Source organism: Poecilia mexicana, unplaced genomic scaffold (genome assembly GCF_051168715.1).
Source record: "Poecilia mexicana isolate PSO_F unplaced genomic scaffold, ASM5116871v1 scaffold_6, whole genome shotgun sequence".
Classification (NCBI taxonomy): Eukaryota; Metazoa; Chordata; class Actinopteri; order Cyprinodontiformes; family Poeciliidae; genus Poecilia; species Poecilia mexicana.
In genome coordinates, this window is record NW_028263375.1 from 20,717,140 (window position 1) to 20,743,069 (window position 25,930).

General features: G+C 38.4%; 1 protein-coding gene, 1 long non-coding RNA gene and 1 pseudogene across 2 annotated transcripts; 2 read left to right on the plus strand and 1 right to left on the minus strand.

Annotated features, from left to right (window-relative positions):
- Positions 1 to 222: 222 nt before the first annotated feature.
- On the plus strand, positions 223 to 12,036 carry pskh1 (protein serine kinase H1). Its single transcript, XM_014988897.2, has 4 exons — positions 223 to 563; positions 2,588 to 3,287; positions 3,621 to 4,544; positions 10,302 to 12,036. Exons 2-4 carry the CDS (start codon positions 3,219 to 3,221, stop codon positions 10,617 to 10,619), a joined length of 1,311 nt encoding a protein of 436 aa, XP_014844383.2. The 5' UTR covers positions 223 to 563; positions 2,588 to 3,218; the 3' UTR covers positions 10,620 to 12,036.
- A 4,527-nt stretch (positions 12,037 to 16,563) lies between these two features.
- On the minus strand, positions 16,564 to 19,076 carry LOC148158696 (uncharacterized). Its single transcript, XR_015763063.1, has 3 exons — positions 18,533 to 19,076; positions 18,211 to 18,301; positions 16,564 to 17,883 (listed from the first exon to the last, which is right to left on the minus strand). It is a non-coding gene; the product is annotated as an uncharacterized LOC148158696 (long non-coding RNA).
- Positions 19,077 to 19,196: 120 nt separating this feature from the next.
- Positions 19,197 to 20,592, plus strand: LOC148158697 (U3 small nucleolar RNA-associated protein 14 homolog A-like; annotated as a pseudogene).
- Positions 20,593 to 25,930: the final 5,338 nt, after the last annotated feature.

Consider the following 25,930-nt stretch of genomic DNA (forward strand, 5'->3'; position numbering starts at 1 on the left):
TCATGAGGCTAGAAAGTATGTCCAATTCAGTAACTCTAGTGATTAAAATGCTGTCATAAACAAAAATTTAAAAACTCAGTCAAGAAAGGATATCAGTTTAGTGAAATGTGTTACTTTAAGGTCTTTGTCTGATAGTCGAGTGTTCAAGAAGAGTTTGAAAAAGGTCGTTTATTTATGACTTTCGAGCTATAGCTTTTATTTTGAAAGCCGCCCATCGGAATTAAGGTATTTTCTTTTTCCGGTTTTCTTGCCGTGAGAAGGTGGTCCTCCCTGGGGTGAAAAACACCGTCCAGATTCAAGAGTACGACTAGACAACTGTGGGAAGTTTCTCAACACTTTCAGACGCTTTCTAAACAAACTACAAAAACTGGCGTTAGGCTGATGAATTGCCATCGAGGTTGGCGGCGGATTTGCGGTGTTTGAGTCGGGAACTGAAGTTGGGAAAGTGTGGGGTGAAAATGGAGAGCCCAGCTGAGTGAGAGTGAGGCAGAGTGGGGTGAGGAGGCTGGATTTGGCAGGAGCTGCTGCTAACAGGCTAATTAGCTTGGTCACACACTTCTCCGGTAAGTTTGGGCATGAGATTTAAAAGTCACTTTATTAATTTTAGTGACAGAATTGTTGATTGTTAGCCTCTGGAGACTGCCACTATGTTATGTCCTGCTGAAGTAAAAGTTATGGTTAATTTTTCTCTGCGTAAAAAACAAATCTAACGGGCCTATGTTTAAAAGAAGAAAGAAAACACCAGAATTACGCTTTGAAGCGTTTTTACAACATACTACGTTAATAAACTAACTAGGACCTACTTTTAATATGTGGTTTTCATTAAATTTGCTGCCACATAGAAATATTTTACAGATGTTTATAAATAATATTCAACTCTTATGTGTTTCGTTATCCTTTTCAATACACGTCTGATATTGATTACATTTAACCTGGAAATACACTGATTGCCGTTTTCTCGGCCGATTTATGTAAAAATGACTCTTGATTTGATTCTCCACATTAAAAAAAATAGTTTATATTTGGCCGGTGCCTAAAAGTATGGAATATCTAAAGTGCCACAATGTAATCAATACGAAAATTAAATGAATAAATATACTGATTGAAATAATTTGACTTTTTTTTCAATTAATCTCAACGCCATTTTTTATTGTTTTATTTATTTATTTATTTATTTATTTATTTTACAAAAACATTAGCACTTTTTGCATGAAATACATTCAAGATTTAAGAGATACAATATTTATGCTTTAATGGATGAAATATGCATTCAGACCTACTGTGTGATAACCATAATAAATTAATTATTATTTATGTATAGATAAATAAAATGCCTGAATGTACAGAATGTTAATTATGACAAATTAAAACAAACTGGGGAAAAAATAGGTCTTAGTTCAGTCATGAGTGCAAATTTTTAAAGGTACACAAATCCTTGCAGCGAAGTACCACTGGAGGCATTGCACACTGCCACCTACAGCCACCTCCACTGACCGGTCAGTCAGTTCTGCATGTCTCCACAATGCAGCATAAAGGAGCCTCGAATTTCTGACCTTGTGTGTGAAAGTTAATACACCTTCATCTTTTATGGTTTTTAGGCTTGGCCACACCCACATGTTTGCAGCAAAAAACTTTTGATGACTTTTGATCGTCAATGTGTAAAGACTATACTGACTCATTTAGAAGTATCTTTATTGGAAAGCTGTAGGAGGGGCTTGTTCAGATATGTGTTTGAGGAAATAAAGGGACAAAATATAGGTTTTACTCTAAAATGGTTGACTTCCTATTTGGACCATGGGTCTAAAACATTTCTGTCATAAGTCTTGAAAGGTTACAAGTGTGTACTGAATTTCATCATAACGTTTAACATATTTGCATAGCACTTTTTAGTGGTTCATCTTGTTCAATTTTATGCTTATCAGATGTTAAAATTAGAGCCAAAATGCATGGTCATGGTGAGACATCAGATTTTGCCTTACTGCCACAAATGTCAAAAATGACATTAAGGTGAATTATCTTTAAGAAGTGCTGTGAAGCCATTTGACCACATCCCTTTTGAGTTTTGGTGTATTGATAAGCCTCCAAAAAACTGCTGTATTTTTGCTTAAGATATTGGACACTCCAGTTAGAATAATTAGAATAAACATGTTTTTGTTATACTGAGCTGTAAAAACAAGCAGCAGAGAAATCTTTGAAAATCTCAGTAACTTTCACTTTTGATTCATTTGATCTCATGACACGAGCACTATGGAATATTACAGAATGGCACTTAGCATATTATCGCTAAATTAAATACTGGGACTACCATACGCTTTTATTAATGCCAATCGTTTACCTTTCTGTGATTAATTTGCAAACTAGAATGGAAAAAAGAGGTTTCAAAGTCAACCATCAAGCATCAATGCACCTCCAATCGGAACATTGATGCCACTGGATATTCTTAGTCCTGAAGGTCCTACAACAAGTCCTCACTGCATGCTTTCCATTTAAACTGAACTTCTGTTTTATGATGCTCTGTGTAAAATTACACCTAATATTCTGCTGATAATATCATTAAGTAAATTTGGGATTATTTTGCATTTCACAGCATCACTCCTCCACAGCCAACAATTTTCCCTGGGGACCGATGCTGTTTAATCAAGACTGTTGCTGACTCGGACGCTTCTCCTAATGGATCAAAGGACAGTGGATGGCTGCATTTTCCCTGGAAGTTCTGCATGAGTCCTGAGGATAATGTTTTCGGAGAGGCTTGCTGTCCCAGTCAAACACCTCATTCATCGAATCGATTGTTTTGTGCTGTTGGCTTCCGTAGGGTTTGTACTAATGCAGTCTTGTTTAATGGGAGCCTGGTAGTTTCCTGAAAGGCTTGTGGGTCCTCCTGCCCAATGATTGGACAGCTAAGAGAGCTGCGCCAACAAAAGAACAGCGCAAGGAACAACAACCACAAGTAATCCTGACTTGTTGGGATACACACGGTGCATGATATATTAATGAATTTATGGGCTGTATTGAGGTGTCGTATTCATGAAACGCAGTTGCTGAGGCCAGCTCATCTGGACTTGGATGGGAGTGATCAGCCTCATTCCTAAACGTCTGTCTGAGCTTGGATACAGCCTGGATGTTGGATGTCATCGGCCCGTTGAATCAGCTGTTGCGGTGATGAGGCAGGACTCCTGGTGGCCTGTGTGGCTGGCTGGGCAGCGGCCCGAGGTGATGTGATGGGGTGCCGGAAGAGCAAGGTCCTCCCTGAGCCTCCAGGGGACGTCCAGTTGGATCTGGTCAAAAAGGTCAGCAATAGACGGGGGTGTAGCTGCACAGCCTTCTCCTACAAGGATATATGATAAAGCTTTATGAACAATCTTAACTGCCCTAATTGTCAGTCCAGTTTTTGTTTTATCTCATGATTTGTAGCTATTTAGCAATAGTCTTGCCTGCTTTGATAAACATTTTAAGCAAACAGAGCGCATTCAGTAATTGTATTTCGTTGGTAATTGCTAAATTACTTGCCAAATATTTTGTTTATGAGGGCAAAAGTCAAGTAGAAAGAAATACTGAACTGTTTCTTTATCTGAAGTAACAGAACCTTGACGTTCTAAGGTTCTATTTTCTGTACTCCTCAGGTCGATCCTCAGCCTCCTCAGACGGATATCTATAAGCACTTCATACGAGGGGATGGCACTGGAAGCAAGACGGGCGAGGCTGGAGGCGTGGCAGCTGAAAAGCCTGACCACCCCTGCGCATATCAAGGGCAAGCACAAGCTGCCTCTCCCACTTCCGCTTCGGCTCAGACTCCTAAAGACCCTTCCAAACTGTTGGACCCTCAGCGAAAGAAGGTGGCAAAGTACCGAGCCAAGTACGACCCTCGAGTCATAGCTAAGTACGAGCTAAAAGCCCTCATCGGTCGTGGGAGTTTCAGCCGGGTTGTCCGGGTGGAGCACAAGAGCACGCGGCAGCCGTACGCCATCAAGATGATCGAGACCCGTTACCGAGAGGGCAGGGAGGTGTGCGAGTCGGAGCTGTGCGTCCTGCGTCGGGTTCGTCACACCAACATAATCCAGCTGATGGAGGTGTTTGAGACGGCAGAGCGTGTCTACATGGTCATGGAGTTGGCCACGGGAGGAGAGCTCTTTGACCGCATCATTGCTCGCGGTTCCTTCACAGAGCGAGACGCCACCCGGGTGCTGCAGATGGTGCTGGACGGCGTCAAGTACCTCCACGCTTTGGGAATCACTCATCGGGACCTGAAGCCAGAGAATCTGCTGTACTACCACCCCGGAGCCGACTCGAAGATCATCATCACAGACTTCGGTTTGGCTAGCAGCCGGAAGAAAGGAGACGAGTGTCTGATGAAAACCACCTGCGGCACGCCAGAGTATATCGCCCCAGAGATCCTGGTTAGGAAGCCCTACACAAACGCCGTGGATATGTGGGCGCTGGGGGTGATATCGTACATCCTGCTGAGCGGAACCATGCCCTTTGAGGACGATAACCGCATGAGGCTCTACCGGCAGATCCTGAAGGGGAAGTATAGCTTTTCTGGAGAGGTAAGAACTGACATCTGTAGCTTTCTTCTTCTTCCCCCATTTCTGGAGTACATGCTGTGCCCTGCGGGAGGGTTTATCAACAGATTTCCAAGAAGTGCAGCTTGACACAGTTCCCACACAGGCTCACTAGATTTCTAAACCGCTGTACTCTACAACTCCACATTCAATATTTCTTAATCATTAAAATAAAGACATTTTGGACATTTCCTTTTCTTTTTTTTGTAATTGCTCTCCTAAATTCTTTTAAACATGTTTACAGAGAAGGCAAATCAAACTTAAAGTGAAAAGAAAAAGTGAGAGAAGAAGATTTTGCTCAGTGTCGTCATAATATATTTATCATACTTTACTGATGTTTCTTTATCTGACAGGAGAAATGGAAATGAGTTATCTTTGTGACAGCCAGCTAGGGCTGAAAAACGTATCACAACTAGGGCTGTTGTAAACGAATATTTTAGTAATCGAGTAATCTATCGATTATTCTTACGATTAATCGAGTAATCGGATAAAAAAAAAATTATAAAATGAAATATTGGTAAATCTGGCATAATACCGGTGTTACTATCAGATATCAATATCAGTCCAATTTTTCATATTTGAGCATCCCTAACAGTTGCTTTTTTGTAGTTTAGAAAACTAACCTGTAACAATAATAGCTCACTTTCTAAGTTAACCAGAAGAAAAGTTATAGAAAAATCTGAAATTATATTGAATTTAATAACAAAGAGGCAGGCTCACAAATATGCTTATAAAAATGTCTACAATCCAGCTTTTAGTTTATGTATTCATCTTCAGTGAGTTTAATAGATTAATTAAACTCACCTTGCCACCTAACCTGTCACGCTTTGGGTTTGAAAATACGGGAAATGCCGCCTGGAGTGGGAGGAGAGGGCGAATGAACGAACGTAAGATGGGGTGGAGGGGAGGAAATAGACCAGCGGACTGACGAACCGTTAGACCGGGGGACGAACACGGGGGGGAAGCAATACGGGATATTTACGACACCTTCACTGGTCACACTCAGAAACTCATCTACCAGCCATGTACGATGCGCTCCGCCACCCGTTTCTTCAGACCGGGATATGAAATTTATTGTGCGGTTCGTCGGTAAAGCTACATTTACACGGTAAGCATCAGCTACTCAGCCGCCCGCCCTGTTCAGTCTATCCGCTCACCTCAGCGCTCTTCCCGCCGTTCGCTTTCAACCAGCAGCCCCGGAGGAGAAATGCTGCCGTACTCCAGGCATTCCCCAGTCATTTTAAGGATGCTTATTGGTTCCCCAAAAACGATAAAAAGTCGGGCATTATCATCAATCAATAAAATCCCCACGGGCCAGTCTTGAAGATTGGACTTTATGCCGCTGAGACTTAGCTTTTGTCAACAACTCAGAGGCGGAAGTGAGAGCTCCGCGCAACGCAAATTAAGTCCCGGCCGGAACACGGTGCGCTAACTAATAAAACATAAATTAACGAAGCTTCGAGGCAGGTAAATTTTCCTCGAGGAATTTTAGTAATCGAGGTACTCGAATCATTCGAGGAATCGTTTCAGCCCTAATCACAACATAAGCGTTTCATATGAGTCAATATCAATAATTATTGATTTGTTTTTTTTGTGTGTGTGTTTGTTTTAAATAGGGCTGAAACGATTCCTCGAATGATTCGAGTACCTCGATTACTAAAATTCCTCGAGGAAAATTTACCTGCCTCGAAGCTTCGTTAATTTATGTTTTATTAGTTAGCGCACCGTGTTCCGGCCGGGACTTCATTTGCGTTGCGCGGAGCTCTCACTTCCGCCTCTGAGTTGTTGACAAAAGCTAAGTCTCAGCGGCATAAAGTCCAATTTTCAAGATTGGCCCGTGGGGATTTTATTGATTGATGATAATGCCCGACTTTTTATCGTTTTTGGGGAACCAATAAGCATCCTTAAAATGACTGGGGGAATGCCTGGAGTACGGCAGCATTTCTCCTCCGGGGCTGCTGGTTGAAAGCGAACGGCGGGAAGAGCGCTGAGGTGAGCGGATAGCCTGAACAGGGCGGGCGGCTGAGTAGCTGATGCTTACCGTGTAAATGTAGCTTTACCGACGAACCGCACAATAAACTTCATATCCCGGTCTGAAGAAACGGGTGGCGGAGCGCATCGTACATGGCTGGTAGATGAGTTTCTGAGTGTGACCAGTGAAGGTGTCGTAAATATCCCGTATTGCTTCCCCCCGTGTTCGTCCCCCGGTCTAACGGTTCGTCAGTCCGCTGGTCTATTTCCTCCCCTCCACCCCATGTTCGTTCATTCGCCCTCTCCTCCCACTCCAGGCGGCATTTCCCGTGTTTTCAAACCCAAAGCATGACAGGTTAGGTGGCAAGGTGAGTTTAATTAATCTATTAAACTCACTGAAGATGAATACATAAACTAAAAGCTGGATTGTAGACATTTTTATAAGCATATTTGTGAGCCTGCCTCTTTGTTATTAAATTCAATATAATTTCAGATTTTTCTATAACTTTTCTTCTGGTTAACTTAGAAAGTGAGCTATTATTGTTACAGGTTAGTTTTCTAAACTACAAAAAAGCAACTGTTAGGGATGCTCAAATATGAAAAATTGGACTGATATTGATATCTGATAGTAACACCGGTATTATGCCAGATTTACCAATATTTCATTTTATAATTTTTTTATCCGATTACTCGATTAATCGTAAGAATAATCGATAGATTACTCGATTACTAAATTATTCGTTTACAACAGCCCTAGTTTTAAATATCTAAAATACAGCCAAAATGGTGGCATGACCTTTCCCATTTTATCCACAACTTTTTCTCCATGCTGTTATTATTTTTAAGCAGTTATTAGTTTTAATCAGTTATGAGGCACAGTGACGAAACCTTAAACTCCTGCTGCGCAAATAACTCAACAGTTTGTTGCTAGGCAACCAAAGAGTGAGTGAGTTAGTTGATGCCATCAGCCTTGTTTAGCCTGCTGTGAGAGGTTGAGCAGCTAGAGCATTTCCTCTGCCTACATCCCCCAGAATGCTGCATGGTTCTGGATTGGTGTCCAGTGAAATTATTGAATATTCTATCAGACGTTTTATCTATTGATATTGATCACGTGTCTATCTACGATAGATATCGTTATTGATGTATCGAAAGCACCTAAAAATTCAATTTAAATATTGGTCTTGGCTAATCAGTTATGTGTCGACTGAACACATCCCTTCTTTTAGTTTGAGAGTCTTTTTTGCCTGAATGATTCTGAAGTCGGAGTGAAATCGCTGGACAATCTAAAACCCTCTTGAAAGCAATCCTCTGCTGGACTGAATGAGCGAAAAAGCAGCCAGAGGCCAAAGAAAAACTGGTAGACAGTCAAATATTTGAAGTCGGCCTGGTTGAAAGAAATGAACAAGGGACTGGATGAAGATCCTCCCACAGTTTTGCATGGCCTTTATTTTACAGTATGGCTAGAAAAAGTGCATGTTAATCCGGTCTTTTACATAGTGTATAACATTAATACTTCCAGTGAATGCTTTCCCAAAAACACCCTCAGTAAATATTTGCTCCTTATGCAGACATTTCTGCACAAACTTTTTAAAAAAAAAATTTTTTAATTTTTTTTTTTATATGTAATAAGAAGCTGTTGAGTCATTTCAATTTTCAGGGGATTAGCTTGTTTTGCCTGATGGGTTAAATGAATCCCCAACCTGACATGTTTATCCCTTTCTTGAAGCAAATGTTCTCGTGGCTTTGGGCTGGAAATAGTTAAGCCTAATGTGAGTCAGGCGAGTTGTCTTTGTGATTTGTAGGGACAGTTTTACTGGAAGTACAAGGAACGTTGTGGTCCTGCTAAAAATGACATAAAACACATTGTATTCTGTAAGATATTTATCCAAAAATCTGTCCACACACTTCACAAGTAAACTGCTGTGAAAATATTTTTTATTAGCCATTAAACAGTAATACCATGAAGTGATTCTTAAAACTTCAGCATATCCATACGGGCTAATATTTGGTAGCTTTGCAAGATTAAATGGCTGCTATAAATTTGAGATGTGAACCATCACTGATGTTTCATACAGCTGTACATCTGAGTGCTCTGAACTTGTGAAGCAGCCAGCTACAAGAATCAATTTTCCCTTGATTGGCTCTGATTGTGGTTCCTGAATGAAATCCTTAAACTGGAATATACTGATCATCTCTAGTCTTCAAGTCTTCAATATAATTCGTACAAAACTAACTGAAGGATAGCCAACTCTGTTCAAGCTATGCTTTTAGCATTTTCCTGCTGTGGCAGAAGTTGCAGTAACCTACATCTTTTCCCGTTTACATGAAGAATTTACCAGTCCTGAAAAGAAAATCCCAACTCTAACATTTGTAAGAAATATGGGCCTGAGCGTAGGAGTTGCGATGTAACAGACCTGAATGTGTTTTCCTTTGGGATTTGACTCCTGACAGCTGGGATAAATAATGTTCACATTTACAGCTGCGGTCCAGGAACTAGTCATAGCCAAAACATGGCTCTGGGAGGGCAGAACGTATGCGTTTTATATGCGTCGTGTATGTTTAGTCGACACGGCTGATTTATCTGCTGCAAGAACAGAAAGAGACCGAAAACCCAGCTGGTGGCCAAACCGGACAAGGTGACCAAGTTTTGTGTGTATTTGTGTGTGTGTATGTTTGCGTGTGTTGTAGCATCTAATTCCTGGCCAAGCAGGGGGTCGAGTTTGACTCACTACTAGTCACTCGTACTGAATCCAGTTTATTTCTTGCCAGAACAAAGCAGCCATTGCTGAGAACATTTGTATCCAAAGTTGGACGAAATACTTTGAGAACATAAAACTCGACTCAATCAGACACATAAAGACTTAAACTCTCTAAAATCTACATCCGATGTTACGATGTGAGAGAATCTGAACTAATGCAAGTCGATCACAGACTGGATGTGGACAAAATGTCTTGTGACTTCACAGACTTCACGGTTTAGCTACATCTTCTGAGTTCTGTGCTTCTGCTGCCACCTTCTGGTCAGAGGACAAATTTGCAAACAAACTCATCTCTGTAGGAGGAATATTTATGTTGACTTATTTTAGCACAAGAGGTTCTGGTTCCTGTCACACAACAATGGAAAAGTTTTAGGCCTGAAATGACTAATTGGGTTAATCATGATGAATGATAAAAAAAACAAAAAACACATTAGTGTTAATATTAAGCGAAGGAGACAGGGCTGAGTTTTTCACATCTTGTTAGAAGTATGTTTTTATGTGCAGATTTATGTTTTGCTTCAAATGATCAACCGTACACTAAAGGAAAGCTATGTTATTCAATTTTAAGTAATAATAAAAAGAATAAGACTATTTGTTCATTTGTATTTTAAATGTATGTGTAATAGTGGTTAAATGAGAAATCTTCAGAATTTAATTTAATTGATAAATTGCTAGAATCGATAAACTTATTGATTTACTAAAATAATTTAGTTGGAGCCCTAAAGAGTTTTGACTAACACTATCGATGAGTAAAGTACAAACATTCCCCACAAGGTAATAAAGTTATGGCAACATAATTATACTATTTCTATGACCATTGTACCTATGTCAGGACAGACGAAGCAGATCATCATTCTGAAGAATGAATCCTTTGAGTGAAAAAAAAATATAGTAACTGAGAACCCTGCAGTTTATGAGGAAATGATTTTTGTATGACCTGTATCAAAAATATTCCTTCCCATGTCATGTTTTTGACTTTTAAAAAAAAAAAAATTTTATCCTCTGTTCCCAGCCTTGGCCCAGTGTGTCCAACCTGGCCAAAGACTTTGTCGAGCGGATTCTGACAGTGGACCCCAGCGAACGGCTGACGGCGGGCCAGGCCCTCAAGCATCCCTGGATCGTCAGCATGGCGGCGGCCTCCTCTATGAAGAACCTGCAGCGCTGCATATCTCAGAACCTCTTGAAGCGTGCCTCGTCGCGCTGCCAGAGCACCAAGTCGGCCCAGTCCACGCGCTCCAGCCGCTCCACCAAGTCCAACAAAGCTCGCAGGGTGCGAGAGAAGGAGCTGCGCGAGCTGAACCGTCGCTATCAGCAGCAGTATAATGGCTGAGAAAGCTCCGCTGCGGTCCTTTTGACTCAGAAACGTTCGGTGTCTTGAAACGACTGAGAGGACGTTCCCAATCATAGTCGCTCCCAGTGTTAAAAGCCAAAAACGCCTGAAAGGTGGTGCTTTGCTACAAACATTCCTACCAGTTCAACGTGCTGAAACAAGAAGTGAAGACTATAAATCGACAAAAACTCTTGATGAAGACGCAGGTTGGATCATTTGGTTGCTTCTTCTCCACCTGTGTCGCTATTTATTTATTATTGTGACGATAAATCTCCATTCAAACGGTCACTGGGTAATGACCTTCCAAATGGATCTGTTGAACAGAGTTCTGGACACTGATGTTTCTAAGAAGCAATGTGTTCTTTGAAGTGGGGAGGAACAAATTCTCCCTTTTTGTTTCCAATCAAAAGTGCTGTGAATCTGTTGAACTCTGTACAGACCTCATGATGTTGTTGTACAGACCTCTTGATGTTGTTGGTACTCCGATTATAGTAAACCATAATCACCATCTGAAGGATAGCATGAAGGCTTATTTTTAGTTCGTTAGATGTTTAACTGATCAGTTTTATTCTAAACTGGTTCCTGAACTGTCACAAGATTGTGAATCTGTTATCATTGAAACTTAGGTGTATTAAACACTAAAATGTTCCCACTTTCTGCTGTTATCTCTCCTGTGAAGCAAACAGCTGCACTGTTTTGTGTGCAGTTATATCTGCACATTATAAAAGAAACCACATTCAGAAAAAAACTTGATTCATTGGCTGCATCAGCTAAAAGTTAAAACTTCGCATTTTTAGTGTTGCGACAAACAAATTAAGGCATTTTGTCAAGTGTGTCACATTTTGAGTTTTATTGAGGCTAAGTTTTTGGTTTTCAAGTTTTTTTCCAAGTGAAACTGTCGGTACACATGCGCGCCCTAGTGTTTTCAAGAGAAATAAAAACATCTTGGAACAATATAGATTTGTATTTTTCAATAAGGCTCAGTTGAGGGGTTGTCTGCAGCCAGTCTTACTCATTGTAAAAACAGAAAATACCGTTGTGTATTTATTCTGAATGAATAAAAATTAGGGTTTTAGGAAGTTAATGTCAAAATGTGACACCAGAGGTCAGTGAAACCCAATGAACCCTTGCTGACAAAAAAAGTATTAAAATTACTCTGTGTTTTCAGAACAGGATTTCAAAATACAGCTAACTTTGTTTTTAGTTGGAGAAAGTCTACACTTTCTTGTGTAGCTTGTGATCAATAAGCTCTTTTTATGTTTACGAAATCTACCCTATATCAAAAAGTAAAGCAGGTAAATTGCAGCCTTAATTCCATAAAAAGGCTACATGTATTTTGATTTTAGTTGTGAAATTTCTGTCCAGTTTTTCTGATACAATATGTGGTGAAATTAAACTCTTACGTCCCTTGTACAAACATGTTGCATTCTTGCTCAAAATAATTTAGCTCTAATTTACAACAGGAACTTTACAAGGCAAATGTCTTCAGTTTATTTCCAAAGATCTTGCTATATAGGCCGATTGAGATTCAGTTACATGAAGTCCAGTTTAATTGCAGAATATTCGTATAATCCCAGCTGATAAAAAGTTATCAAAGGACACTCAGTCGTTTGCATTGAGTTGTTGGCTTCCCAGAAATCCCTTTAACATTTGGCACAGCTTCATGAACTTTTAAACCATTATCACATAAAATATATATTTAAAAAGTTTATGTGATGTCTGTAACACTCAAAACGTCAAGAAAACAAAAGTGTAATTGATTTAAACAAAATAAAATAAAGCAATTTGTAAAATCCAGTTTATTTATATAGTGTCACTTAACAACCAATAATATAAAAACGTTTTGAGAGCTCTGGTTTTAATGATTTTTCCTCTGTTTTTTTTATATGGGTGTACAAATTATTTTAACATTGAAGAACTTTTTGGAGATAGCGAAGATTAGTTGCTCGGCATATATCTCCTATTAATCATCCAATAAAGAGCTCGGTCCGTCTCTGCCACCTAGTGGTAGCAACGAAGTGCCAAATAAAACAATGACTAAAAAAACAGTTTGTTCTTTCAAATTTTACTTTGAACAACTTTGTCACTCGAAAATTCCTGCCATAGTACCAGCAGCTCTTGAATTATGTCTGTCGTTAAAAGAAAGAAAGTTTCATTCCTTCCTCAAAAGTGGTCAGAAAAAGTTAGGCAGAAGTTGCATTTTCAAGAAGGAACCAGGTGTTAAAAGCCTATATGCGATTTGGTAGACCTGAAACTCATACCACTATTTAAAAGTCTTTGATTTATTTTTGTACAACGTTTTGATAATACTTGGAGAGTGTTTCCCCCTTCAGAGGTGTACAGTTTAAAATGTTAACCACTGGCAAGGTTAATCAAACTGCATTCTGCTCGACAGCCACCAGGTGGCAACCTCTGTGACTGTAATAATATCTAAAAACTTAAGTAGCCATCGCTGATTCGAATAAATAGAAACACAACCAGGCACGTGCAGAGGTGGGGCGGGGGGCTTGAGCACCTGCCCCTTTTGTTCCTTGCCCCCAAGTGCCCTTTTGGTCAATTTTTTTATTTATTTTTTTTTTTTGTATTATTATTTCCTAAGCACTCTTCTGACATAATAACATATACTAAAATTATTATTATTATTATTATTATTATTATTATTATTATTATTATTATTATTTATTTTTTTTTGTACAACATAATAAGCCCTCCGATCACCTTGTTACCTTTGACCTTTTGCCCGTGACGCATGACGCAGTTGTCTCTTGCGCAGTGAGATAAGGCAGCTAACTGGAGCTCAACGTAGCGAACGTTCCAGATTATATGTCTATGTTCCAGATTACAGAACTGTTTTTGGTGAATTAACAAAAAAAAAAATTTTTTTGGTGAATCAATCAGTCAAATTTTATTTGTATAGCACATTTCAGCAGCAAGGCATTTCAAAGTGCTTCACATAATTAAAATAAAAACAGCATGTGACACTGAAAAAACAGTGAGAAAGATAAAGACATTTCGAAAAAGATTTAAAAATTTAATAACATTAAAACCCGGACCCCTTTTAGGACTTCAGTTAAATGTCGTTTAACTGGGGCTCTAACCCTCTGGGACTTTAGTCAAAAACACCGTTTGACAAGGACTCCAACCTCTAGGTTTTTAGTTGGAACGCCATCAACTGGGACTCTAAACCCCATAGGACTTTAGTTAAACGTCATTTAACAAGGATTCTCACATCCCTATAGATTCGTTGAACTGGGACATTTGAACGTATCGTTTCTGCTTCAGCACGGAGTGGCAGTTTAAGCAGAGAGGTAATGAAATACAACAAACACTGACAGGCCTCTGCGTCTGCCTTTCTCTGAAGAACTACTGAGCGGGAGGAGACAACCAGGTGAGGAAAAACTGTTCTTATCTATCGATTCAGTATTTTTATCATGCAGACATTTGGCTGTTGTTGTGCTATTAGCTAGCTGCTAGCTAACGACTTTGCTAGCAAAGCAAGATAACTAAAAAGCTTCTTCCCTGTATCGTTAATGATTGCAGTCATTCTTCAGTATCGCTTAATTACGGAGCCCTCCAGGGGACATGGGGAATTTTTTATTCAATACTACGGACGCGGCTCCGTAGGATTGAAAAAATTAAGGAAAGGAGGATTTTTATTTTTAATTAAATCTTCAAATAAAATAAAACTAAATTTAACAAAATAGAAAATAAAATAAAAAAACTGAATCTAATATGGAAAAATTATCCTGGTTACAAAAACAAGGTCAATATATCATCAAGATAACAGATTGTTACTGTATGGAGCTTGAGATTCTGATTTTTTCAGATAGAAAAAGTTCCAGCAGCTAGTGTCTAAAGATAAAGCATTATCACAACAAAAAACAAAATATTTCTAGATGAGATTATTATTATTATACAAATAATTATCTGATCTCAGTAGAAAAGCTTATTAGCAGCTAAACACTCTCAAGGTCTTGTTATCTCTAAGTAAATAAATTATGTCAATACAAACATGGGGATTTTGCCAAATTTAGAATGAAAATAGTTCTTGCAGATAATCATGTTCACTATGTTATCTTGAGAGAACTAGGCCATTATGTCCAAAGGCTCTCAGGGTCTTATTATTAACAGGAAATGTGAAAACTTGCCTTAATTTCTGCACAACCACCCACCCAAAAATACCTCATTGTTTTTTTTGACTTGAAAAGATAATTTCTTCTTTGAATGATCTTATTCCCAGACACACTCAGACAGACTAGAGCTGATATGTTGTAAGCGTTATTGGCTCTAAAGATAAACTCTGCACTCTAATTCTGACTATTACAGCCTGAATCATTTCCATTTTTATTCACCATCTTCACACACAATAAGTGGGAACATTGGTCAATTTGAAAAAGTGTTAATGCCAAACACAAACCATCGACTTTATTTTGAATTTAGGTTAAAGACGAGTAAAAAAAAAAAACTAGAAGAACTTCATATATAGCCATTCCTTCCACCTGGTTTACAGATTACATCAGGTGTGAGGCTGTAATATTCCCATGTGTTAAATTATCGAGCTACATCAGCTGACCTCAGGTTTTTGATCTTCTTTTCTTCGTGTTGTTTTAATCTAGTCCTCTTGGTTATTGCTAAAGATGGGACCTATAAGGTAAATTCCTGCACACTGAAAGAAAAAAGCTGTTCAGTTTACTTAATTTTATTGTGTCCATCCGTCCCACACAATGCAAATAAGTAGAACAGACATATTTTCCCTCTTTCCCTCAAATACTTAAAGCTTGTCAAGTCAACATATTTTATTTACATGAGATTATTTGAAAATATTAAGTTGAAACTACAAACATTTTATCTCTTACCATAATGTAAATATATTATGTATTATCGATAACTTTTTTTATGTCTTAGCAACACTATTATAATGAGTAACACCAGCTTATTTTTCATTGCCAGTATTACTCAATGAAATTGTGTTGGGCGAACACAATTCTATCATGTTAATGGAACACATGTTACAGCTTTAAATCCTACTTAATTTTTTCAAGTTATCTATATACCTTTCTAATGTAAAAAATTAAATAAAAAAGAAACAGATCTTTGACAAGAAAGACAAAGAGTGCAAGTGCTGCTGAACAATTGAACTTTATTTAAATGAACATTTCTAAATCACACCATTTTGTATTTAACATTTTTTACATTTAAGACACAGAACATTTTTAAATTGAGTCTTACCTGAAATACAATTTTTATGAACAAACATGTTATTTAAGATATGAAATGATATCAAGTTTTGATATATTAATATTTAAAATATAAAATGGATAAGAAAATATAATTAAGTTTTATAAAACATATTTAACATGGTATAGAATAGTATTTCAGATTTTAACTATGCTTTTGAACATGTAACATGACATTAAAGCTGCAGTATGCAAGTAAGCAATTTTTTTTTTTACATGTTTGTCAACATTATAACAATGTCATATCAGTGGAAGACATCGCTGGATTTCTTCCACAGATTATGTTTCTTGCTGTACTGTAAAAGACGAGGGAAATTTTATACAACTGTTTTTAAAGAACTTAATTTTTATAAGTTACACACTGCAGGTTTAAAGGTTAATCTGGAACATATTTGTACAAGAGATATACAAGATTATGTAGTAATCTTAAGTAATTATGTAAGTAATTACTTAAGTAATTATGTAATTAATTATTATGTAATTATGTAATTACATATGTAATATGTAATTACATTATGTAATAATTATGTAAGTAATTACATAATTACAAGTAATTATGTAATTATGTATTAAGTAAGTAATTACATAATTACATTATGTAATAATTATGTAAGTAATTATGTAAGTAATTACTTAAGTAATTATAATTACTACATAATTACTACATAAGTAATTATGTAGTAATTATGTAGATTATGTAAGTTGGATTTCAATAACACTATTTGACAGGGTGCCCATATGACTAACATGAGATAATATGTAAAATAATTTTTTTATAAAAGTTACATTTGGCAGCATACATGCTCAAAAAAGTTGAACATGTATGATGCTGATACTTTTATAAATCATTTTATCTTTTATAGAGATATGTTAAAGGTCAACCATTAAGCTGCTGTATGTTCCACTGAGAAAAAAATAGTTTTTTTTTGTTTAAACTATCACTATATTATTACATTGCAAACAATAAAACATCAGACAGAAAATTGGTGAAAAAAACTGAGCCTCGTCTTATACAGACACAACGTACTGATAGTTCTAACCAATATGTAAAAAGAAAGTTATAAAAGTTACGTACTGCAGCATTAATTTCATATTAATACATGTTCAAACACAGTTTGTAGAAATCTGGCTAAGACTTTATTTGATGGGGGTGCACAAGACTGACATGACAATGTCATGAACATAAAAGAGTCTTTACTAATGTCTGACTGCTATGAAGTGTCATTTGGTAAATAATGACACTTTTAATGCAAAGTTGCTCCTAAAGTTGCATTAAAAGTGCCAACTTTGCATTAAAGTGTCATTATTTACCAAATGACACTTCATAGCAGTCATAGACATTAGTAAAGACTCCTTCCTGTTCATGACAGATGCTATGCTAGGTTTATGAAAGGTTTCTATCAACTTTATTGAACATGTACATGCTGCCAAATGTAACTTTTGTGACAATTCTTTTGTACATATTTGTTAAAATTATGTCAAGTCTGTATAACACAGCTTATTTTTTTATATCATCAGTCTCATGTTTTACTGTTTACTATGCAACATCATAGTGACAGTTTAAACAAATATGTGAAAAACCTATTGCTTATAAATATCACATACTGTAACTTAATAGTTGACCTTGAACATATTTCTGCAGTTAGTCATTAAAAAATAATAAATTTGTGTCCTGCAATGAGGAATACAACAACAGAAAACACAAAAAGTGAACATTATTAAATAAAAAACTTTAAAATGTCCATTTACTCACTCATAGAGGCAGTTTTTAAGGAATAATGTCTTGTTGGACAGTTAACCTCCATCTAGTTCCATTGTTATTTTCTGTAACACCTCAAAAGTGTAGCGAAGGCCAGCAGGGTAGGCGAGGTTCAGCCCATATATCAGTCCAACAAGTATTACAACAGCTGTTGGCACACTATCCACCATGGACGATCCCGATGTCTTCATGTGATGAAGTCTTTCAGATGAAAAACGCCGGTGGTGGTGGTTCCAATAGTCTCTTCAATGGTAGCTTCATCCACACCCTATGTGAAGTGACGACAAGTTAATCTCTCTTTATCTAGACCTAGATGCATCTATATATATATAGATAGACATTTCTCTATAAGAGCTATCTCTAAAAGGTTGGACAGATCAATGTAAATTTCGATGAATATAGATATCTCAAGTATATCTAAATGTAGAGATAGACATAGATGGATGTATCTATCCTTGTGGAAAGAGATATATACATATCTAGAGAAACCTAATTCTAGATAGAAATAATTATGTATGTACAGATCTAAATCTTTCTTTATATTTAGAGATATTTATCTATCTCTAGTTGTGTAAATACACTTATAGATACATACCACATACTCCTGGATGAGCTTGGCTGGATCTTCTCCCATATACATGCAGACTTCCTTAATGACACTCCCATGCAGCATCAACATCTTCACACTGAAGGAAATTAATGGAATTAGAATCTTTTTTCAAGCCTTATGCTTGAAGTTTAACAATTTACTTTACACAACTATTTTTAAAGTGAAGACATACAGTAGAGGTTGAAGTGAAAACAAGCAGGTGTAAAAGTTCAAGGTGAGAACATTTAACACAAGAAAAATTTAATTTTCTGCATTAAAAAAGTTTATCCAAAAAGATTGATAGTTGTGTCGTGGCTACATCACTTACCTCCTCCATTTGTGCAACAACTTGTCCTAGCATTTGTCCAAGCTGTCCTCCTCTTCTTTTGAACATCTTCATCAGGTTGTCAAAATGGAGATCCAGCTGAGACAAGAACTTTGACTGAAGTGGTATGGTGGTAATTCTCTTAAACTCAAGAGTTTATCTGAAAAAAAGAGCAGAAAGTAATGAGCTTCAAATGTTCAACACTTGTAAGAGCCCAACAATCACTGCTGCAGAAGTGAACAGTCAAGTAAATGTGCCTAGACATCTTAGATTACATCCAAAAAAAAACAAAAAAAAAATGTATAACATTGTTTAAAAAAAACATATGTCACCATCAACACTTCTTAGTAGATATTTACAGAGGGCACTTTACACAAGACTTGAGCATCTGGAAGACATTTGGATTCAAATAAGATTCTGAATTTATACTCCATACTGTGCTCCATCCCAGCGCGCTGGAGCATTGAGCCCTGCCCTCCACATAGCGCCGCTGCCGCGGTAGAACCATTACATTAGCAAAACGAAACATAGAGATGGAGAGGATTATTAAGGTAGTGCAGTGCACCACAGATAAGGAAAAATAACGCAGAAAACAGTCGAAGTACTCAAAATCCCTCTTATTCTTATTTTTGTCGCTCAGTCAGCGACGCTATAAGCAGAACCGTTACCATAACAACAGACAATGGTTCTCTTAGTTTCCCATGATTCGACAACAAAAGCTCAGGAGTCTGACGCAGCAGGAGGTGTTTTGCCAGAGGAGGCGACGGAGGACGCAGCAGTCGAGTCGGAGGCTTCCGACAGCGATGACAGCTGTTGCGTGTTGGAGTCCGTAAGCGTCCCCAGTGGAAGAGAAAATGTCCTGAGAGAGACAAAAGCAGCCGACTGCTCTGAACGGTCGGCTCCGCTGGAGGAGACGCTGATGAGGATCAGGACCGTGGAGGACGTGGAGCTTCTCCCTCCTGAGCCGTCAGGTGAACCCAGTCAGCCTCCCGCTACGGAAGCCCCTCCCTCTGAAGAGAAGCACGTAGGCAAAAGGAAAAAGAAGAAAGGAATAGAGCTGAAGGAAGTTCTCACTAAAGAGACAGAGCTTATCAAAGTTCCATTTACTCCAACTGTCACAGACTCTGAGGACGCAGAAGCTAAGATGGACCAAAGAGGACTGATTAAGGAAGCTTTTGCTGGAGATGATGTAATCTCAGACTTTCTTAAAGATAAAAGGAGGAAGGAGGATGAAGGGAAGCCAAAGGTGATAGACCTCACCCTGCCTGGCTGGGGGACCTGGGGGGCGTGGGTCTAAAGCCACCAAAAGGAAAGCGCAGAAGGTTTCGGGTGAAGAGTGCCCCTCCTCCACCAAGAAAGGACCAGCATCTTCCCAATGTCATCATCTCTGAGAAGAGGAACGCCTCCGTCAGCCTCCACCAGGTTCATTCCCTGCCGTTCCCCTTCGAGAACCATGCACAGTTCGAGGGCTGTATCCGCTCACCGCTTGGCCGTGCCTGGAACACGGAGCGAACTGTGAAAAAGGTCACCAAACCCAGAGTAGTCACCCAGCTGGGGGCCATCATCGATCCCGTGACCGAGGAAGAACTGCTGAAGAACAACAAGAAGAAGGTGGTTGCTAGAGAAAGTAGCTAGGTGGAAAAGTCCGTGCAGGGCAGAAACGTGGCAGCAGTTTTCACTAGAACAATTTTGGACCAGTTAATTTGTTCATGTATGTCAAAGAAAAAGAATAAAATTCCCCTTAAAATGCAGAGAATGCGACTGATTTGAAATATGAGTCTAACTGAAATGCTTTCCATTTTCTGTTCAGTCACATTTATATTAACTTATATTAACTGAGTAATGAAATGTAATTTCAGTGCCTTGTGTGTCTGAACAGACGGTGGACTGCAGCTTTCTGGGAATTGCTTTGGTTTTTTGCAGATCGTCATGTTGGTGTGTGCTGCTGCTTTTCCGTAATTATCTTATCGTTGGATAAATTGTGGGAAAGTGTGTTCTTAGTGTAAAAGGTGGAGGAATCGAATGAGGTGAAGCTGTATTAATAAAATATATAATATGCTCAATTCTTTGGCGTGTTTCCTGTAATCTAAGATTTTAGAAAGGTAAAACCAGCAATGATATTAGATAAACATTTAATATAACTGCCATGGCAGAAAAAAAAATAAATAAAAAAATTAAAAAAAAAAAAAAAAAAAAAAAAAATATATATATATATATATATATATATATATATATATATATATATATATATATATATATATATATATATATATATATATAGCAAAAAGGCCAAGAAAGATAATGAAAGTTCTGTCCATAAACCTTACTCATGAGGGCTTGATCAAACCTTTAATTTCAATGCAAAAAAAAAATGCAGCAATTCTTCAATATACACTGATTTTATTCTAAAAATATTTAATGTGAATAATCCACAGCCTGGGCTTTACTTGGAACAGCCAGAAAACACCACAGTGCAAAGATAAGATTTTAATTGGGGCTAATTAGAATCCAAATTTTACAAATGCAGTATGTTATACAGCCTGTATGCAGTTGTTACAACACAAATCCTGGTGAGTCTCATTTCTCATGTTAAAAGTACCTGGAGAAAAAAAAAATGCTCACCAGATATTTAACAAACTTTTCATAAAACTCGTGTTTCTCTTTTTAAAAATAGTACTTTTTGGTTTGGTGTAACATAATGTTAAATATGTTTTCAGAAAAAGATATTAAACATCAGTCTTTGACTGTACAATGTTTTTCACTTAGCGATGGACTGACTGAAATAAATGACATTTCTAATAATATTGAATGAGTCTGTAGTTACTGCAGAACCATTGAACTTAACCACACTAGTGCTGCGTTGCTGTGAGTCAACATAAAGCCAGTGACACCAAAAAGTAATATGTTTGTATTTGTGAATGAATTTATCTTTTAAATATTTCAGTGGTGATTATGTATTCTGTAGCTAAAGGAGTTTTCCAGCACAGTTGCAATACTGTGCATTGGGTGAGAAGCATTGTAGCAACAATGTGTTGCATTCAAATATCAACTGAGCTACATTTAGGCCCAGCTAGTCTGACCCATTGCACATTCAAATTTGACATTTTAATTCAATCAAGAAGTTAGTTTCTGACCATAAAAATATGTTAGAGGGGTCACTGCATGATTAAAAACATTTAGCTGTTCTTATCTGTTTGAACTTATATTAAAAATGATATCTAAACCTTTCTTATAGTTGCTGACCACCTTCTTTACATGTTTCCATGGGAAGTTTTATTATTTTGGGTGGTTAGCTCCAAGTCTTTGAGGTTAGAATGGTCGCCTGCCATCATTGTAATCTAATTAAGTATAATTTTGGACTTAACTAAAAGTTCCTGTGAAAAGGAAGGAGGGTTGATGCTGAAGTGTCTAAAAGAAGCATTTTGTGATTTAGTGTCAAACTTCCTTCTTTTCTCCTGCTCACAGCTATTTTTCAGAATACACAGGAGTGTTGAAAAGAAAAGCCATTACACTTGATAGACACTCTATTCAGGTGGACAGGATGCAATAATAGACTATTCATCTGTTCAGGTACTGATTGTCAACCTGAATGCTCAAGAGACAATAGAGGATTCCATTGAAAATCATGTCATTCTCCACATTACTCTCTGCTGAACCACTTCTCCAGACCAATTACTAAACATTTGTGAAGCTTTGTGGAATGAAATGAGAACTACCTTCAGAGCTTCACTGACTCCAACAAGCAGATGAAAGGATGAAAGCTGGGTTTTCACTGCTTTATATATATATATATATATATATATATATATATATATATATATATATATATATATATATATATATATATATATATATATATATAGTTTTTAGTTCAATTAACTAAAATGAACTATAGATAGATAGATAGATAGATAGATAGATAGATAGATAGATATCTTATAAAGATCTTTACGCTATATAAAGATATATTATAATATATCTTTATATTATAAAGATCTTTACGCTCTTTAGACGCGTAAAGACATCATGACGCTTTGTCGCACATTGCTCCGGTAGTCTTTTCTTTTTAAGGATTTTTTCGGCACTAGTTTATTTGACAGCAATCTGACTGTAAGGGGGCAGAGAGAGCGGTTGTCATGGGCCCAGCGAATGGAGGACGGGAGTCGGACTCCTGACTACCGCGGCTAAAGTCTCTGTATGCGGGGCGCCGTGCTAACCACCGCGCCGCGCAACGCCCCTATTGCGGTAGCCTATGCTGTAATTTACAGATTGTCTTTGTTAAATTATTTACATTTTTATACAATTTGAGCTTTCTGACGAACTCACCTAGTCCACCTTCTTTCATTTCCTTGGAAAAATCTGTTTTGTCATGTGATTGCGACTAGTGGACTAGCCCAGAAAAAAATCATTGCAGAGAAAAGAATCGACTAGTCGATTAATTGATGCAACCCCTATTTCAGATTGTGGCAGGAAGCCGGAGTGCCCGGAGAGAAACCTGCAAACAGGAAACCTGTCAAATCTTTTTACCTTTTGCCCCATAAGTTTGGTCCCAGTCAGATTTCTCCAGCCTCAAAATGGTCACTAGGTCTTCTAGGATTCTTTTCTTCTTCCGATGTTAATATTTTTAGCTCCTCTCTAAAGGGCCCTTTGTCATCTTCCAGAGGAGGCGCTGGAGAAATTAACCTCTGGTGTTCTCAGTTCTTTTCATATATATAAATGAAGCCGTTGTTGTACATGTCTTCACTGCAGTCACTGTCTGCAGTGAAGACATGCTCGTTTTCTGCCTTCACGGTTCGTTCTCCCTTATTTAAGTAACAGTAGAACTCCGTCAGCTTCGGATCCCCACAGATGACAGAGGACAGGTGGTACGTCTCCGTCCCACATTCTGCAGGGACCTCGATGGTCTGAGTGGCTTTTGTTTGGTACCTCCTGGTCACCCTGTGCAGAAAAAACACCAGGACCTTGTTATCGGCCAGACAGTGTTTTTTCTGCCAGGGTGACCCGCAGCCTGAACAACGGCGCTTACATGCTAAATCCAACCAGTACTCCAGCAGTATAGATATACTGGTTGAGAATAATATTGGTGGAAGGGCAATCATGGCGCCGTTGTTCAGGAGCCTGAGGGAAGTGGCTCCACAGTTAGAGCAGAAGTCGTTGTCATACATCTCTCTATCTGTGTCGCCGCCAAACGAGTCCAACCAGACCAGAACAGACTCCAGCAAACTTTTTATGTCGTAGTCCTTTCCCAGACCTGACGGTAGCTTCTTCTCCGTCAGCTCCATCAGAACTGGGGAAAGGTCTTGTTGACAAAAATGTTTGCCGGGCTGACGGACAGCTGAGTGTATGAGCTTCCCACAGCAGGGGATGGACGATGCCTCCAGAAAAATCCTTTCCTGAGCGAGACACCGCTTGGTGACGCTCAGGTTCAGGATGCTCTGGAAAGCAACGTTCACCCAGCTGTTCTGGAGCTCATCTGAGAACTTGAAAAAGTTCTCCTCAGCTTGTCCGGGTCCTGCAGATGCTGTCCTCCCTACATCTTGGAGATCCGAGCCAACGCCATCTACTGAATTAGGGGAACTTGAAACCTCGACACCAACGGAAATCTTTAAATTTAGAGGTGGATAAAAGGGCAAAGGAGCAGGTCTGTTGTTATCAGAAATACAAAGTTCCCCATCCGGGGAACTTTGTATTTCAAAAGTCCCTGTGAACGTCCCCTTCAGAGGACTGTTCTTTAAGGATGGGACCAGGGAAACCAAAGCTTTGGCTGTCTCTTTACCCAGAGCTTTGGCTGCGAGATCAGCCGCAGACAAATCTTCCCCAGCCGGGTCAGATTTTTCTGCGACTGTTGTCTCACCCCCATGGTGTACCATCATCTCTGGACAAACCTCCCCAGCCGGGTCGGTTTGTCCAGAGACAGTACAGTCGTCCTCTGTACTGTTTTGTACAGAGGATGAGATGGAGTCCGTGGTCCCATCGTCCAAAGCCTTTTCAGGACAAACCTCCCCAGCCGGGTCGGTTTGTTTTTCGGAAGTGGATGGAAATCCTGTCCAAAATAGATCATCCTCTTCAGTCTGATTGTCTTCTTCTTTCCCATCCTTCCCAGGAAAGAAATGATCGCATACTTTCTTCATCCCGGTGGTCACGGCATATCCAATGCCCCAACCAACCGGGAATATCAGGGGAACAATCGCCGTCGCAAAACCGAACATTGTTGCTGTATACAAATCTGAAACTCCAAGAAATGTCTGGATCCTGACTGATGCTTAGAGATTCCAGAATTCAAGCATTAGAACTTCTTTGATCTACTGTGATGTACGTCTATGACCTCATCAGTGAGCTCACTGGACTTCTGGAGCAACGTCTTGCTTCTGATCGTTGCTATGGAAATGATCAGCTCAGCTCTGCATGACTCAAGCTGACATAAATATTTAAATAAAACGTTATACTTTTTATTTATTTAACATGGAGAGATTAATAGATTTGTATATGATTTAATTTTTGCTTTTGTGGTTTTCCATACCTGCTGTGGTATAAATGTTCTGAAGCCTTTTATCCACTATTATTTTTAATTACAATTAATTCATTAGGATTATTCATGTATTAATCATTGCACAGTGCTAGAAACACTCTGTGACCTATTATATTTATTTTTATTAATTTTCGCAGACAATTTAATGCTGACTATTTTACCAAACATAAGAAACAAAAGCAGAAGAGCGACCCAGGCATGCACTAATACATAATTTTATTGAGGTCCAGAACCCAGAAGTTCTTGTCTTGTGTCATTCGGGAGCCTTGGGGATAAAAGGGCTTCATGATTGTATTTCAAAGGCAGATTTCAAGAACAACTCGGGCAAGAGTTTGGGTCAGGTGCTATTCCGGGATGTAGACGTGTGAAGGAATCTCCACGATGTCAGTAACACAGAGTAAGGATGACTTAGTAGGTGTGTGTGTGCAAGTAAAATGCTCGCTACATTTCTGTGCGAGCATTTTATATATATATATAATATATGTGTGTGTGTGTGTGTATATATATATATATATATGTGTGTGTGTGTGTGTGTGTGTGTGTGTGTGTGTGTGTGTGTTACGGAGTGAAAGCTTCTTCAATCAAGACGTAGGGTCGGATGCCTTTTATTGAACATTTCTGTTCAGTTTTTATTGAGGCGACAATAGTCCAGGGAACAGCTGTTCGTTACCTAGCAACTAAAATCAACAGAAGCAAGACAGTGGCCGTTTCTCAATACTCAAGAACGCAAGTACGTTCTTGAGTTCTTGGCAAGTACGTACCCGCAAGAACAGTTGAAAGTCCGTTCTTACCGAGTTCACAAGGACGCAGTATGCTAGTTCGCCTTAATGTTTTTAAAACTGAACTCATCCAGTGAAGGGATCATCCCAGAA

What these genes read in the sequence shown, in the direction of transcription:
- pskh1 (XM_014988897.2), top strand. Translation starts at nt 3,219, where the DNA reads ATGGGGTGCCGGAAGAGCAAGGTCCTCCCTGAGCCTCCAGGGGACGTC. An exon ending in AGTTGGATCTGGTCAAAAAG is followed by an intron (nt 3,288 to 3,620) that starts GTCAGCAATAGA and finishes TGTACTCCTCAG; the next exon opens with GTCGATCCTCAGCCTCCTCA. An exon ending in AGTATAGCTTTTCTGGAGAG is followed by an intron (nt 4,545 to 10,301) that starts GTAAGAACTGAC and finishes CTCTGTTCCCAG; the next exon opens with CCTTGGCCCAGTGTGTCCAA.